General features: G+C 38.9%; 1 protein-coding gene across 1 annotated transcript in view; it reads right to left on the bottom strand.

Moving 5' to 3' along the window:
- slc2a11a (solute carrier family 2 member 11a) overlaps nt 1–16,108 on the bottom strand; it is a 29,429-nt gene extending 13,321 nt beyond the window's left edge. Inside the window, exons 1-7 of the mRNA XM_057847033.1 lie at nt 16,019–16,108; nt 15,600–15,698; nt 10,274–10,434; nt 7,105–7,229; nt 6,903–7,032; nt 5,919–6,067; nt 167–354 (exon numbers count right to left, since the gene is read on the bottom strand). Coding sequence (XP_057703016.1) covers nt 167–354; nt 5,919–6,067; nt 6,903–7,032; nt 7,105–7,229; nt 10,274–10,434; nt 15,600–15,698; nt 16,019–16,042 — 876 coding nt within the window. The 5' untranslated portion in view covers nt 16,043–16,108. The remainder of the gene's footprint in view (nt 1–166; nt 355–5,918; nt 6,068–6,902; nt 7,033–7,104; nt 7,230–10,273; nt 10,435–15,599; nt 15,699–16,018) is intronic.
- Nucleotides 16,109–16,824: the final 716 nt, after the last annotated feature.

Here is a 16,824-nt window from a genome sequence, read left to right as displayed (position 1 = left end):
AATGGAAAACCAGCCAAAGGATGGTCTCAAATGTCTAATCAACTTGGTGCATAGCTTGTACGGATACTGTGGCCACAACATCTGATCCTGCTTGTTAGTGTCAGTGACACGCTACTACCAGACATAAAGTATGTCCCATCACAAGAAAGCATTGGAAAGGTCGTACCGAGTCGTTGCCACACAGCTGCATGGCGCTGCTGATGACCACGACGGTGATGAGCTGCCAGCGCACGGAGCGGTCCTGGAAAAGCTCCCAAGGCTGGCTGGCCCTCATGCCTTTGGTTTCGGCTTGTTCTTGCAAGATCTCAGCCAGCTCGCTGCTCTGGACCTCACAGCCCCGCAGGCGCCTTAGAGCTGATGGATGGCAACAATTGGCACATTTTGTAATTTACACATTCAAAACATTGATTACACTCAAAATGTCTTCAATTAGTTTGAGTTTATATTTCAAAACTGCTAAACTATCAGCTAAGGCTGGGCAGTAAGGCCTAAAAATACAATCTTTTTGGGGGGGCAAAAATATTACATTAGTATTTTTTTATACAGTAACTGCTGCTTGAAATCAATAAAATAATCATGCGTGTGCTATAATAGAAAGAAAGAAAAAAGTGGCTCCAGAAGAAAAAACATACACAGCAACAGGCAGGGGAAAGGTTGTGTTAGATTTGAAGCTAGGTTTATGTACACCTACGTAGCTTGGCTATGTACACCTAGCTTTGCTAAAAAGAACACGCATGAAGTCGATGTAGCTATTGAGGAGGTTGGTACCTGCTCCCCCAGCTGCTGTGATAGCAACCTTCTTTATTCAGGGGCATTTAGGGGCAAACAATAGGATGGGAGGGGTCAGGAAAGCAACATTGTAGAACATAGAATAGAATACATAGACTACATGAGGGCCACATGACCTAGGACAAGAGAAAAACTAACTAGACAAAAGTTATCCTATGTAGTGACTAACTATAATAAGGAAACCATAAATGTTAACTGTATGCACAACAATTCCAGCAGGTTGGAAGTCTTTTTTTTTTTAAATCAATATTGATACTCCCTGCCCACATCAGTACAAGGCCTGTAATAAAATAAATATCATAGTACTTATGTTTGATTGACACTATGCGTGAGGTTTTACCATTTCATCACTATATTGTAAGTTGTGGCTCAGAAAAGCATTGCATCAGAGGATGATCGTAAAATTCTTTTTCTATGGTTATGTAAGGACAAGCTTACAAACTTAAAAACTACAATATTATTATTATTATTATTAACGAAAGGTAAGAGTTGTTCTACCTGTTCTAGTAGTGCTAAATGAAAATATTACAGGTATTTAGTTTTTCTGGAAAAAGAAAAAAAAAAGTGTATAATTTTGCCTGCAGTACTAACTAAAAAGACTAATATAATATTGACAATGGTTGAATCACTTTTTATTTTAATGAATATTAAAACATTACCTGTACATTTAATAAATATTTTATAATTGCCTCGTTTTGATGATTAATTTTCTTCAATGTCCTTTTTTTCTGAGATTTTTGGAAGTCAACCACAATAACATCTACCCCCTAACTTATGTTTCACTTACAGTGTATCACAAAACTGAGTACATCCCTCGCATTTCTGCAGATATTTAAGTAAATCTTTTCATGGGACAACACTGACAAAATGATACTTTGACACAATGAAAAGTAGTCTGTGTGCAGCTTATATAGTAGAGTTAATTTATTTTCCCCTCAAAATAACTCAAAATATAGCCATTAATATCTAAACCCCTGGCAACAAAAGTGAGTACACCCCTCAGAAGCTATATCCCTAAATAGCCAAATTGAGTATTGCTTGTCATTTTCCCTCTAAAATGTCATGTGACTCATTAGTGTTACTAGGTCCAGGTGTGCATAGGGAGCAGGTGTGCTCAAATTTGTAGTGCAGCTCTCACACTCTCTCATACTGGTCACTGAAAGTTCTAACATGGCACCACATGGCAAAGAACTTTTTGAGGATCTTAAAAGACGTATTGTTGCGCTACATGAAGATGGCCAACACCCTGAAACTGAGCTGTAGCACAGTGGCTAAGATCATTCAACATTTTAAAAGAGTAGGGTCCACTCAGAAAAGGCCTCGGGTTGGTTGTCCAAAGAAGCTAAGCGCATGTGCTGAACATCACAACCTGCTTTCTTTGAAAGATCGTCGCAGGAGTGCTGTCAGCATTGCTGCAGAGATTGAAGAGGTGGGGGTCAGCCTGTTAGTGCTCAGACTAAACGCCGCACTCTTCATCAAATTGGTGTGCATGGCTGTCACCCCAGGAGGAAGCCTCTTCTGAAGACGGTACACAAGAAAGCCCGCAAACAGTTTGCTGAAGACATGTCAACAAAATACATGGATTATTGGAACCATGTCCTATGGTCTGATGAGACGAAGATTAATTTGTTTGGTTCCGATGGTCTCAAGCATGTGTGGTGGCGACCAAGTGAGGAGCACAAAGATAAGTGCAGGCATGAAAATGGGTCAGGGGTTAAAAAGGTGAGAAGGGTGTGGAGGAAATATGTTCCAGTACACTGTACACCCCAACAAAATATTGAGCTGTCGACCCACACTGTGTTTCAGCAGGGCCGTGCAGAGACCGGTGGAGGGGCGGGTGCTCGTAGATCAAAAGGGGCACATGAACAAGTATTTAATACACCTTAAAACAACATAACTTCAATTTTAACCAGCTTTAGATAATAATTGGATGCGACTGTGACATACTTTAATTGGGAGGAGGCAACAGTGAATAGAAATCAAAACTGTCATCAACACTTTCTGGCTGTGACTCAGTCAGTCTGCCTCTTTTCTTCCTTCAACCTCTGCATCAAAACTTCTTTCCTCAACTTGTTCATCTGAGAACAAACCACATCAGATGGTCACTGAGCCGCCAACAGCAGTTTTCTCAAAAGTATTATTTCATTATGATCCATACTTAACAACTCTAGCACCTAATGATTAATAAAGCAATGACATAAAATCTTATAGAAAAATAACATTGTAATTGTGTTTATAATTGTATTTAATACCCGACTATCCTTGCAAACTTGTTCTTACCAGGTCTGCTATTCACCCAGCTGATGAGGTATCCACTGCCTTTAGCAGCCTCATCCAACTCCTTTTTTTTATCCCTCAATCTCCTTTCCCTACGAGGCATGTCTATGTAATGAAATATAAATATTTAAAAAAAAAAAAAAAAAAAAAAAGACTCCCCGGTGGCTTTTAGTTTTAAAGCTTTCTTAATTTCTCTCTCTCTCAATAACGATGGAGGTAGATTTGTGTTTTTATTATTCAATCAAAAAACAAAGTTACTTCTATCAAAAACAAAGTTGCTTCAATCAAAATACAATATATACTTTTAATCCCAAAAAAGTCACTTCACCGTTTACCAAAGCCTGAGAGGGTTTGAGGAGACTCACTATGAAGCATTTAATAAAGCCAAGCATTTTCTCACTACTTTATTCTTGTTTAAAAATAAGTCAGTGGGGCAGTAACATGTTTAAAACTTATCATAATTCTTACATTTTGAAGTGCTTGAAAACCATTTATAAATGATACTTTGGTGAAAAAAGTGAAAAAATTGTCTTATATATATATATCTTTTTTCCAATGTAAAATCTGAATAAATGCATTGAACACGCACAAAAAAATGGGGGGGGCCGCTACTTCGCGGTTTTCACTTATTGCGGCGGGTTCTGGTCCCCATTAACCACGAAAAACGAGGGATCCCTGTATTTCTGAAAAGCTTTAAGAAGCAGGACTCATTCCCACCACTCGTCGGGCCGGTGTTGTGCCGACACCGGCCGTCAGCTCAAATCTAAGCCGAAAATAACGCATCTCCGGCAGACGGCGGGAGCGATGTGAGGCGCCCCCTCCATCCGAGAGCATGCCGCTTAATTTGACTCAACAGTGTGTTTCTTCGTTTATATTACCGCTAAATACACAAGCTTGACGCCAATTTAACGGGAGCTATTTTTTTTCATGGGAGATTTGGCTAGCTCTGGCAGTGTTCAACGCAAGCTGCAACGAATGGCAGTAACTTTTTTATATCGCAAAATGTGAAAACGATTGAAACCATTACTCACCAAATTCAATCTGCTGGCAAATACAGGCAAGTGTGTATGCTGCGCTCTGGTCTGACCCGGTGTGGATAAGGCCTGCTTTTTGTTTTCGCAGCTTTACAATGCAACCAAAGGCTCTCCGAGCACTCCATGTACAGTAAGGAGTGCGCGCGTTTGGAATAATGGAACGCAGCTTGGGCCGATGATTGGTTCTCGTCAGCGAAGCATCTAGAAGGATTTGCTGACTGTGTTCTTAAGTGCTTAGTTTACGTACTAAGTTAATCACATGATGATAATAATAATAATAATTAAATAAAACCTCCCGACATCCCCCCCCCCCCCCCCCCCCCAAAAAAAAAAGAATTTCTCCTCGGATCTACGCAATTCACGTAGGTCGCCCTTTTTGACTTCAAAACGGCGAATTTCGCCGAAAGGTGAGAGATTTTCATGCCTGTAAGTGTGTCATGCCTACAGTCATGCATGGTGGTGGGAATGTCATGGTCTGGGCTGCATGAGTCCTGCAGGTGTTGGAGAGTTACATTCCACTAAGGGAAATATGAACTCCAACATGTACTGTGAAATACTGCAGCAGAGCATGATCCTCTCTCTCCAGAAACTTCAAAGGGCAGTGTTCCAGCATGACAATGACCCCAAACACACCTCCAAGATGACCACTGCTTTATTGAAGAGGCTGAGGGTAAAGGTGATGGACTGGCCAAGCATGTCTCCAGACTTGAACCCAATAGAACATCTTTGGGGGATCCTCAAGCGGAAGGTGGAGGTGCGCAGAGTCTCAAATGTCCGGCAGCTCCGCAACGTCATCGTGGAGGGGTGGAAGAGAATTTCAGTGGCAACCTGTGAAGCTCTGGTCAACTCCGTGCCCACGGGAGTAAAGGCAATTCTGGATAATAGTGGTGGCCACACAAAATATTGACAGTTGACATGTTATATGTTAATATTGACAACTTTCACTAAGGGGTGTACTCACTTTTGTTGTCAAGGGTTTAGATATTAGTGGCTATATTTTGAGTAATTTTGAGGGGTATGTTATAAGCTGCACACAGACTACTTTTTATTGTGTCAAAGTGTCATTTTGTCAGTGTTGTCCCATGAAAAGATATACTTAAATATCTGCCGAAATGCGGGGGCTGTATTCACTTTTGTGATCAGTGTTGGGAGTAACGCTGTTATAAATAACGCCGTTACGTAACGGCGTTATTTTTTTCAGTAACGGGGTAATCTAACTAATTACTTTTTCCGCCGTTACAACGCCGTTACCGTTACTGACGGTCAAAAGCGGTGCGTTACTTACTGAATAAATTGAAGAAACTACCGGCCGTGTCGAGTCGACTCTCTGCTCTGTTGATTTGTCATCCAAGACTTGGGGTGCGTTCAGGTTCGAGAATAGCGTACGTACATCTGACTCCAAGCTGTTTGTCCCTGCTCATTCAATTAGACAATGCTTTCCAAAGTTTGGTAACGTTTCTGTGTTTGCTACACCTGATGCTAGCCTCGTTCCCATCTCGCACTGTCAGCCAGCAATAATTTTGCTTCCATCTTGAGGACGGCAGACGCTTTGAAGGTGACGTGAATTGTCGGGAACGAGCCTACCTGAATGCAGCCCCTCGAGAGATGCGATGGAAGTGATTGTGATTGGCTGAGGGTTAGAGTCATGTGTCGTGGTAAGCCAATCAGAGCCGGTGATTTCACAAGAAGTAGTGAGTAATGTAACTAATTACTTTTTTAAAGTAACGTGCCCAACACTGTTTGTGATACACTGTCAGCCAAAAATAATTTAAAAAATAATTTTTCTAAAATATTTTTGTGGTGAGTGTATGTACCCACCATTGATGCAGGCCTCCTTGTCCCCCCTGTCAATGAGTAAGTATCTGGGGCTCTCTGGGAACCAAGGCAGGGTAAGGAGTTGAATCAAGCCAGGAATTGCATTACTGGCAAGAAGATACTGCCAACACCACTCACTGCCCAAAATCTCTCTATGAGTGAAATATCCTGTGTTAGTATCTTTATCTTCAGCACAGTACAGGGTTTTTGGCAACCTTTTTTAAAAATTTTCATCTTACCCTTAGTCTTTTGGATGAAAGTACTGATTAGTCTTAGTCATATTTTAGTCATTTCAAAATGTGTTTGTCTTTGTCTAGTTTTAATCAATGAAAACTCGGACAAATTTTATCTAATTTTAGTTGACAATTACTCAAAATGTTTTCGTCTGCAAACTTCAAAACTTTTAGTCAATGATTGAATAAATAAATAAACATAAGTTTTCCAATTTTTTTTTAATGAACATTGCCAGATGAGCACATAATTGTAGAGTGTACAATTCCTTTAGTGGACACACACTTTTACTCACCGGCTTGTGAGTAAGCGTGTGTGTGTGAGGCGGACGGGGGTGGCGCAGCGCGTCACATGAGTGACACAGACAAACACTGCTACGATGCGTGAAATTTCATTTCATTCTCATCTCGTCAAACGAAAACTGGCATCCATCTCGATATGTTTTAGTCTACCAAGACACGTTTTTAGCTCGTCACCGTCTCGTCAGCGTCATGAAAAAATTGTTCTTTGACGAAATATTTTCGTTATTGTCATCACTGACAAAAACAACACAGCTACAGTGTATGCTTCTGATCTCAAATTTTAGTACCCCCATCCAAATTATACACATTCCTATTATGATTTTTAAACCTGGAGAAAATCCACATGCACACAGTGTCAACATGGAAAATTAGCACAGGATAGCAATGATTCGAAACTCAAGCTCAGAACTGTGCTGCCTTTATCAATACAATTCTTACTGTACACAATACTTACTTTAGTCCCACCACTTGTCCTAACACAACTCCAAAGGCTGTAAAAACAGCAGAGGACAAGGACGCAGCTCCCCTGAGATGCTTTGGTGCGCTTTCTCCAAAATACATAGGTTGCACGTTCATGCTGATTCCTGCATGACAGACACAATCTGCTGGAGTATACTGTAGCGTTCTCATGAGTGGCAAGACACTAACTGACATACCTGAATTAATTCCAACAAGGGCACGTGACAGAATGATCATCTCAACAGACCCTGCGGCTCTACTTGTCAAAGCCAAGAAGGCACCGCTTAGCAGGAAAATATTGTTAAGCAGCAGGCATTTTTTCCTCACATAAAGAAAGGACAATCATAAACAGTTAAATGAAGAGACGAAGAGAGTAAAAAAGTAGTTGTGTTTCAAATGTTATAATACGCAAGTGACAATCCAAAGTTGGCGGGGTCCAGAACATGATAATCAAAATGTGCAATGGTGATGTACTGTACATGGCCCTATCCATAGTGAATGATGTATCGTCATAAATTTCTAGTATCGTCAATTTGAATAGCATACAGTAATATTATAAAGTACGACAGTGATAATATTTCTTGAATCAATGATGCAGAATGGCCTCTTGATGTCCCTTTACCAGCAAACCAGTTGTGTGATAAATCACTTCACAACACACACATAAGGTGTGTAAAAAAATCAGTTAACTGATGTTGATTGTCATGTATGGTGATAGACGTGTAATCCATTTGAACTGGGATGGGGCGGGAAAAAGAATGAGCAGCAATGCAAGCCTAGTCTTTGCTGCCTATCCTCCCAGTTCAAATAATTTTGGACATCTGTCGCTGTGAATGGTAATGAATACATTTAGCCACTATTATTGAAAAACAATCAGCCACTATCAAAGACAAACAAAGAATTATTATCTAACTTTTTTTTTAGTTGTCTGATATTATCAAGTAATCAATAGAACAAAATCATTTCCAGTGGTATGGAAAAGTATCTGAACTCTTTGGAATTTCTCACATTTCTGCATAAAATCACCATCAACTGTGATCTGATCTTTGTCAAAATCACACAGATGAAAATAAAGTGTCTGCTTTAACTAAAACCACCCAAATATTTATAGGTTTTTATATTTGAATGAAGATAGCATACAAACAATGACAGATGGGGGAAAAATAAGTAAGTGAACCCTCTGCCTAAGGAGACTTAAAGAGAAATTGAAACTAATTTTACCAAACATTTAAAGTGTGTGCCCAATCACTGATGAGTGGTTTAAAGCTGCCCTGTACACTATAAAACACACACCTGGTAAGAAATGTCTTGATGAGAAGCATTGTCTGATGTGCATCATGGCTCAGTCAAAAGAGCTGTCTGAAGACCTGTGATCAAGGATTGTTGATTTGTATAAAGCTTGGAAAGGATACAAAACCATCTCTAAAAGTCTGGATGCTCATCAAATGGCAGTCAGAGAAGTTGTCTACAAATAGAGAGAGTTTGACACTGCTGCTTCTCTCCCAAGGAGTGGTTGTCCACGAAAGATGACGCCAAGAGTTCAGCGCAGAATACTCAGAGAGGTAAAAAAGAACCCTAGAGTGTCTGCTAAATCACTGGAACAGTCCAATATCTCTGTTCACACATCAACTAAATGTAAAACTATGGCCAAGAATGGTGTTCATGGGAGGACTCCACGGAGGAAGCCACTGCTGTTTAAAAAAAACATTGTTGCTGGTTTAATGTTCGCAAAAAGGCACTTGGACACTCCACAGAGATTTTGTGGACTGATGGAAGTAATGTTGAATTGTTTGTGAGTAACACACAATGTCATGTGTGGGGGAAAAATGGAAAAGATCACCACCATCATTACCTCATCCCTACCGTGAAGCATGGTGGAGGGTGCTTCATGATTTGGAGCTGTTTTGCTATCTCAGGGCCTGAACAACTTGCAATCATTAATGGAAGAATGAATTAAAATGTTTATCAGAACGTTTTGCAGGAAAACCTGAGGCGTTTATCAGACAGTTGAAGCTAAAAAGAGGATGGATGCTGCAACACGACAATGATCCAAAACACAGAAGTAAATCAACTTCTGAATGTTTTCAGAAGAACAAAATACATGTTCTGGAGTGGCCAAGTCAAAGTCCAGACTTGACTCCTATTGAGATGCTCTGGCATGACCTAAAGACAGCGATTTATGTCAGACATCCCAGGAATCTGACTGAACTACAGAAGTTTTGTAGAGAAGAATGGGCCAAGAATAGTCCTGATCGATGTGCCAGACTGATCTGCAGCTACAGGAAGCGTCTAGTTGAAGTTATTTCTGCCAAAGGGGGGAGGGGGGCACAAAATAATAAATGTGATGGTTCACATTTTTCCCACTTCTGTCACTGTTTCCATTTTATCCTCATTAAAATATGAAAACCTATAAATGTTTGGGTGGTTTTAGTTAAAGCACAGTTTTTTCATCTGTGTGATTTTGACAAAGATCAGATCACATTTGATGCTGATTTTCTGCAGAAATGTGAGAAATTCCAAACGGTTCAGATAATTTTTTATACCACTGTTAAATAACGTCGGAAAATATCGGCACCGGTTTTGAGACAATATGTACATTGGCTTAAAAGTTAATGTACAAGCCTGCTGCCTTAGTATATGGGCTGGTCACAGCTTCACAAAGCAGCTGTAGATAGAATGACATCTAGATGTCTCCAAACAAAGATGCTTGGGATTTGTTAAGTATGGAAAGACCTTTTGCATTCACAGTGCACAAATAAAATTAACAATAAATGAAAAATAATGAATTCTAAACTCAACACATATATCCACTGTATTACTAGAAAATAAATAGTCACTAAGAAAAGTAATAAAACAAATAAATTCAAATTGAAAGTCTGCACCCAAGACCTGAAAAATGCATCTTGGGAATTCTCACTCGTTTGCTTTGTCTGCACTCTGGTCCTATGATTGCCTGCCTGTAAGCACTGTGTGAGCCATATATGATATGGCAGTGCCTTATTGACACTTTGCACTCGCCAAGATTTCAGCGAGAACACAATCCAAAAAAACTGATGTTAGCACTATTTTTAATTGAATAATAATTATAGTGGTGCAATGTTAGCACTTTAAAGTTGTTCTCTTTTTACGGAATATTTATTCGGAAACCTTCAAGTTGGTACATTCATTGAATCATTATTAAAGGATCCAATAGAGCATCACAAAACAATTAGCCATAACATGTTAAATCCATGACCACATATATTGGTATCGGATTTTTGGAGTCGGACAACATTGGGATATCGGTTAATAAGTCATTGTCCTACAGCTCTACTTTCATTTCATAACATATTTGAAATACAGTCTATACTAAGTCGTGGCACTTACCTACCAAAGCGAATGGACATGGGCCCTGCTATAAGTGCCCCTCCAAGGCCGCCTAACGAGAAGATGGACACGATGATGGTCCACACCAGAGTCACCTGATAGCTTTCCAGCTGGATAGCCCAGCGCTCCACGAAGGTCTCGTTAATGAACGTCTGTATGAACTGCAAAATGAAGATTTCACGCTCCATTACTCATTGTTGACTGCGCAGACAATGCAAGGTGATTAAAAGTGACTCATTATTAACCCTTTGCACTGCTTTTTCTCTGCATCCACAAGCGGAGACATTCAAATTGACCACGATTCACCAATGAGGACAAACATTTTCACATTAGTGTATCTTTGTAAGTATAACTGACCGGTAACTGACAAACGTGCTTACTTTTAAAGACAAAAAAAAAGATTATGCAGGTTCACCTGCATAATCTAATACACTGATTTCCAACCAGGTTGTGACAATACATAAATCTGGATCGATACAATGATTGGTTAAGCAACGATTCAATCAAATCATTTCAAATACAAAACATCAATCAACATTGCCATCTTTTGGATATACTCTTCCGGTAAAAATATTTTTTTACATTCAAATATTGAAATGTTACAGCAACAATATTGTTAAAAAAACTTCATAATGATATTGTCGGGACATATTCCCCGGACACTGCGCCACGCCTTCAAGTAGGAGGCTGTTGTCCCACACTCCGCCTCAGTCGGTCGAAGTCGGTCGCAGTTATTCTCACACACATGCAGCGATCAGATTTACGCCAGATTTAGGTTGAAAAAGTACGAAAACTGTACCATATACAAACAGGAAGGATTGTCTCAGGAGTGATTTGTTCGAGGATTCAAGGTAATTATTATATTTTTCAACCATGCTTGTATTTTGAAACGTAAAAAAAAAATCAATGGGAGAAATCAACCACTACGGCATTGGCGTCATAATTCGCAGTATTTACGTAAAATAAATGCTAACTGCCCAGTTTTTTACTTTAACCAAGAATCAAGACTGTTTTACGTTCATATCTGTAAAGAATTCAGGGATTTAAGCATTTATTCACAAGAATTTTCAACGTAAAAAGCTCTTTTTGGTGATAAGGCAGCGCTACAGTGGCCTAAAGACGAGCAGCACATTCGACATATTTACGTAAAAGAAATGCAAACTGCCCGGTTCTTTGCTCTTTTAACAATGAATCGAGACTGTTTTATGTCGATATCTATAAAGAATTCAGGGATTTAAGCATTTATTCACAAGAATTTTCAACGTAAAAATCTATTTGTCTGTGTTTCCACTCGGTCAGCTTTGGCGCAGATAGGCCCCGTATTAATATTTTATGAAGTCTAATGCTTTTTATTGTTTAGTTGAAATGCAATTGATTATATAAAATGTTTACATATTATTACACAATCAACATGTATAATGCCATTCTTATATCACAATTATTCATTGCTTCCGACAATGACGAACTTATATCAGCTTTGTTTATTTAAACAGGCCAAAATAGCATTTTACTTTTGCTATTAAATGTAAATTACGATTTAAATTTCAACACTTTAGCTACAGAATATATACCGTATTTTCTGCACTATAAGGCACATCGGAGTATAAGGCGCACCTTCAATGAATGGCCTATTTTAAAACTGTTTTCATATATAGGCCGCACCCCATTCTAAGGGGCAGTGGTAGAGCAGTAGTCGTAGTAGTGACTGGGATTGCAGTATACATCCACTAGATGGTACTGCGTTAACCCTTCAACACCGAACGTGTTGGCGGCGACGTGTTTACGTAGATCATCTTTGAAGCTCGTCACGCTGTAATTACGTCATCCACGTGCCGCTGGTTGCTCTCATTTGAAAGTGCGGAAGTTGATGTCCACACCAGTTTTTATTTGAAGTCAATCGACGAAGTAAAATGGGAGATAATGTCATTTGAGTTTTATAGTTTTATTGCACTCATAAATAAACATTAAAACGCTGCATGGACCATGTGTTTATCTCCATATTTTCATAATTTCTTGTCCTTTTTCAAAACCTAAAGCAGCACGAAAGACTACATATCCCAAGAGCCGTTGTGAGGTCAAGAAGGACGAACCTAATGTGAACATATTTAATAAATTGCTGATCGAGGCGCCACCTAAGCAAAGGGAGGCATGCGAGCCAGCACCGGTTGGTTGGCTCGAGCAAGTGACTTTGAAACGTGCGGAATGTATCGAAAACTAAAATTTAGCGCAAGCTAATGCATTATTTCATGAACTCCAGGAAAAGGATGAGACGTTTTTGTCATTGTTGTCCTAGGATGAGTCGGCATCTCGGCGAGTATAAGTGACAGCACGCAAACGGCGGAAGAGTGGGCTGTGCGACGTTGTGTGTGTGAGACGTAGCTCCGTGTCCTGTTCAAGAGGAAACTTTATTGAGTCGCGCAAAAAAAAAAAAACTTTATCGAGTTGAGTCAAAAATTGAACTGAACTACTTGTCATTATTTTTTAAAAGATTTTTTCAAGGTTAGATTTGATTTTTTGCTTCACTATCAATCTTTTCAATTTGAATATACATGTGTGTGTTGATTGCATGTACATACTTTTGATAAGGTGATGGGTACAATACCTAACCTCACAAAGAGATATCCTCTAAACCCTTTTTGTGTTAGATGATGTACATGTATATGTATATGTGTATATATATATACGTATATATATATATATATATATATATATATTCTATATATAAAATATTTTTTTCTCACTATTTTGCACTGTATATAACCTGTTTTGACCATAGTATGTGTAAAGGCCAAAAACGCCTATGACCATACCTGCTGTTTGTGTTGAATTGTCAAACATAAAACTATTGTCTTATTTTTTCTATTGAATGTTTATGCTAACAAGTTGAATAAATATTATCAAGCTTCAAAACAGTTGGTCGAGCATGTTTGGTTGTCAATGGGACATCAACATAACAAATTTAGAAAAAAATATTTGGGGATTTTTTGTCTTTTTGGGTCCAAAATGTTGACTAGAATTTGTCAATGAAGAAAACAAAAATTTGGACATGGAGGTTATGGTGTCCTGAAAAAAGGGACCCAACCTGGCCATTGTGATTTTTTTTTCCTTTGAAATATAAAGGCAACATCAAAGGCATGCAACTTCGGCTAAAATAGGGTTAGGTGTTAAAGGTTAAAGCGAATGTCATGCCAATATCGAGCCATATACAGGAAGTCCCCGGGTTACGACGTACCCGACTTTACGTTATTTCGACTTTACGTCTGCGATTCTGTCTCCAGTCTTTTTTTTTTGTTTTTGTCGCGTATAGAGTTGCTCTTCTTCATGTCAGGATCCCCTCATCCCCCAGCAGCGTCACCGCCATTCTGCAGTTCCTGACACCGTCAGACCCCACTTCCTTGTTCTCATGCTGCTGCTTCTCCTCTGACTCAGACTGCTCTTGCGAATCCCCATTAGTTATTTTCAGTTCGAACAGCGGGCATGTGTTGGGAGAGGCAACGCTGGCGATCTCACCGCTCTCGCCTCCCTACTCTTTCCCCAGTGCCCTTTTCTCTCAGCAAGGCAACTCACTCGCGAGTAAAGCGCGAATATTTTTTTTTTTAATCGCCCGAATAGTCATTGAATATAACGGCATTTAACACAACATACATCACAGTATCTTATTTACTTCATCTTATTACTATGACGTATAATACCGAAATTTTCAGACTATAAGGCACACCTGAGTATGAGCCACCACCCACCAATTTTGACACGAAAACAGCATTTGTTCATAGATAACCCGCACCTACCTGTATTATGGGATATTTACAACAAAAGATATTAACCGATAACACTTTATTTGACAGTGGCATCATAAGACTGTCATACGACCATGTGAACCACCATGAAGCTTCATTGCTTCAAGATGCTTCATTTGGCCATCAATGCTCCCTTGGAGGAGACAATCAACCTCTGATGCCACCTGTTGTAAACACTGTTATCGTCAAACATGCCGCCTAGGATCCATTGCAGCGATACAGATGTAAATAACAATAAAAATTTATGTTCTATGCTAATCATTCCTTCAGTTACTGTTGCAGTTGTTTCATTAATTGCTAGTTATGGTATTTGGTAACACTTTATTTGACAGTGGTGCCACAAGACTGTCATTAGACCATCATAATTATGACAAGAGACTGCCATGAGCATTATGAATGCTAATGGCAGATGTAATTTTGTGTCATCCGGCAAATTACCTCACTTTTGAGTGGATGTAAATGAACTGAGCTGGACATAAATTGAGTTTTTGACATAATTTGCCGGATGACACTTAATGACATCGGTCATAAACATTCATTAACGCCCACGATAGTGTCATGTCATAATTATGACGATCTTATGGCAGTCTTATGACGCCGCTGTCAAATGAAGTGTTAGTATTAACCCAATAAATCAACAAATAAGCCACTCTGGACTATAAATCGCAGGATTCAAAACGAGGGGGAAAGTAGCATCTTATAGTCTGGAAATTACAGTACATGTTGTTGGATAGTTATATTGAGATTTAGGGGGTATTTAGGGGTAGTTAAAGGGTTAATTCCGATTTACATGTGAATGCGGGTTACATCGCCAGCGTAGGAACGGAAATCGTTCGTAACCCGGGTACTACCTGTATAAGGCCCATCAGATTATAAGGTACACTGTCAGTTTTTGAGAAAATTGAAGGCTTGTAGGTGCGTCTTATAGTGCAGAAAGTACGGTACTTAAATCCCAACATAAAGAATACTGTTCGATTTTGTAATTTGGTCAAAAAGTATTATTGGCATATATGCAGGAGCTGTATGTAAAGAAAATATAGCAAAAATATGTTACAGCGCTGCAGGTTAACTCTTTCTTTAATGTATATTAATGTTGATAGACATCCAATCGTTTTCACTTTTCATCCTTCTTCCCTGAATTTAAATTAATTTGTCACTAGTCGATCGACGTCCAATCCATTTGAGTATTCGTAATTTAGAAGTAGCACTGGTAGTAATAGTAGGAGTCATAGTAGTAGTAGTTTTAAACCTAATTTCTTCATAACAAGCAAAATTTGCCCCAAGTATGATTCAGAGAAAACCACAATGAAATAAAAGCCTACAAAAATACAATAAATCATTGTATATCTTGTAGAATGCAGATTAGTTAACAGGTTGCGAATCACTGCTCTTCCAAAGGGTCTCACTGGATATTACGGTACTTGTACCTGATTCCATGTCCAGCCAGTAGGTGTGTAAAACAACGTATGCATTAGTTTTGTGTAGATTATGGAAAACTAACTAAACTGGATGATAGAAAACTAACTCACAGTCGTGGGTGCATTCATGATGGCCAGGTTGTATCCATATTGAAGAGTTCCTCCAATGGCTGCAGACGCAACCATTAGCGTCAGTGTCAAAGTGCCGCTCTGGAAATTGGAAGTCAAATTGATGCACTCTCACATAGAGCCAATTTCGTCTGTGCTTCACTAATTAAACAAAGCGGTCATAAAATGGCAAATAATCTGAACTAATCCCGTCAATTTTTTGGTTTTTCAGAAGTGTAAATCCTCTTATTAAAAAAAAAAAAAAGTATGAACATGATGACGTAACTTTCAAGTTTACAACAACAACAAAAAAAGAACAAAACCGAAAAAGGTATATTATATTAATTTTTCATATCAAGCAACAACTAGCACACAATGACCGCAAGTTCGTAAATCAGCTTCATTATTGTTGTTTTATTTACCCTTTGTTGCTCATCTTGCGACATTTTGGTCAAATCGGAGTGGTCGTCGTTTAACCGGTTCGGTTCTAACAGGTCCAACTCCGAACAACAGGTATCAACCAAGGGTTTTTCTTCTTTGCTTCAGTGACGTCATTCTCAGGGCGGTTAACTCATTATAATCTGATCCGTCCTTTACTGAGCCAAGGAACCAGCTACTATCATTTATCGCTTGCCGATACCGAGCAGGGACACCATAACCTCCGATAAACAGGCGCGTCCCAATCAGAATAGTTTATTTTTTCCGCTCTTGTTTAGTAGTTTAACTAACCCCTTTCAGCAACAGTGGTCACTATAATGGACAGCAATTCAAAAGCTGGCACTGAAAACATTGATCTCTTTAAAGAAAAGTGATTATTTTTGATAATTTAATTTGAAATAATGTTGGGAGGGACACTCAAGACTTTTAACCGTTTATATGGGGCAAGCATAAAAGGACTTTAAGGGGGGGGCAGCCCCTCCCCCTGGTGGCCGTAAAGTGTCATTGCATGTAATTGACTTTCCTATATAGTATATATACAAATTGTAACGCGATAAAACTGCAACAAAAAAGAATGAAATTAACAAAAAAAAAATTTTTTTTTTATAATGGGTCAAAATTATTTTTCGAACAGATCATGTGAATAGCACCTTGGACGGTCATTTCCTTTGAATATAATTTTCATTAAAAAAAAAAAAAATAGGGGAGGGCAATTTTATTCTTCAAATGATTTTTTTCTTTGATTGAAAATATTTAAAATAATAAATATAACTTTTTGAGGGATTGAATG

Source organism: Corythoichthys intestinalis, chromosome 9 (genome assembly GCF_030265065.1).
Source record: "Corythoichthys intestinalis isolate RoL2023-P3 chromosome 9, ASM3026506v1, whole genome shotgun sequence".
NCBI classification, from domain to species: domain Eukaryota; kingdom Metazoa; phylum Chordata; class Actinopteri; order Syngnathiformes; family Syngnathidae; genus Corythoichthys; species Corythoichthys intestinalis.
Note: the sequence above shows the minus strand (reverse complement) of the source record. Positions and strands in the feature narration are given on the sequence as shown.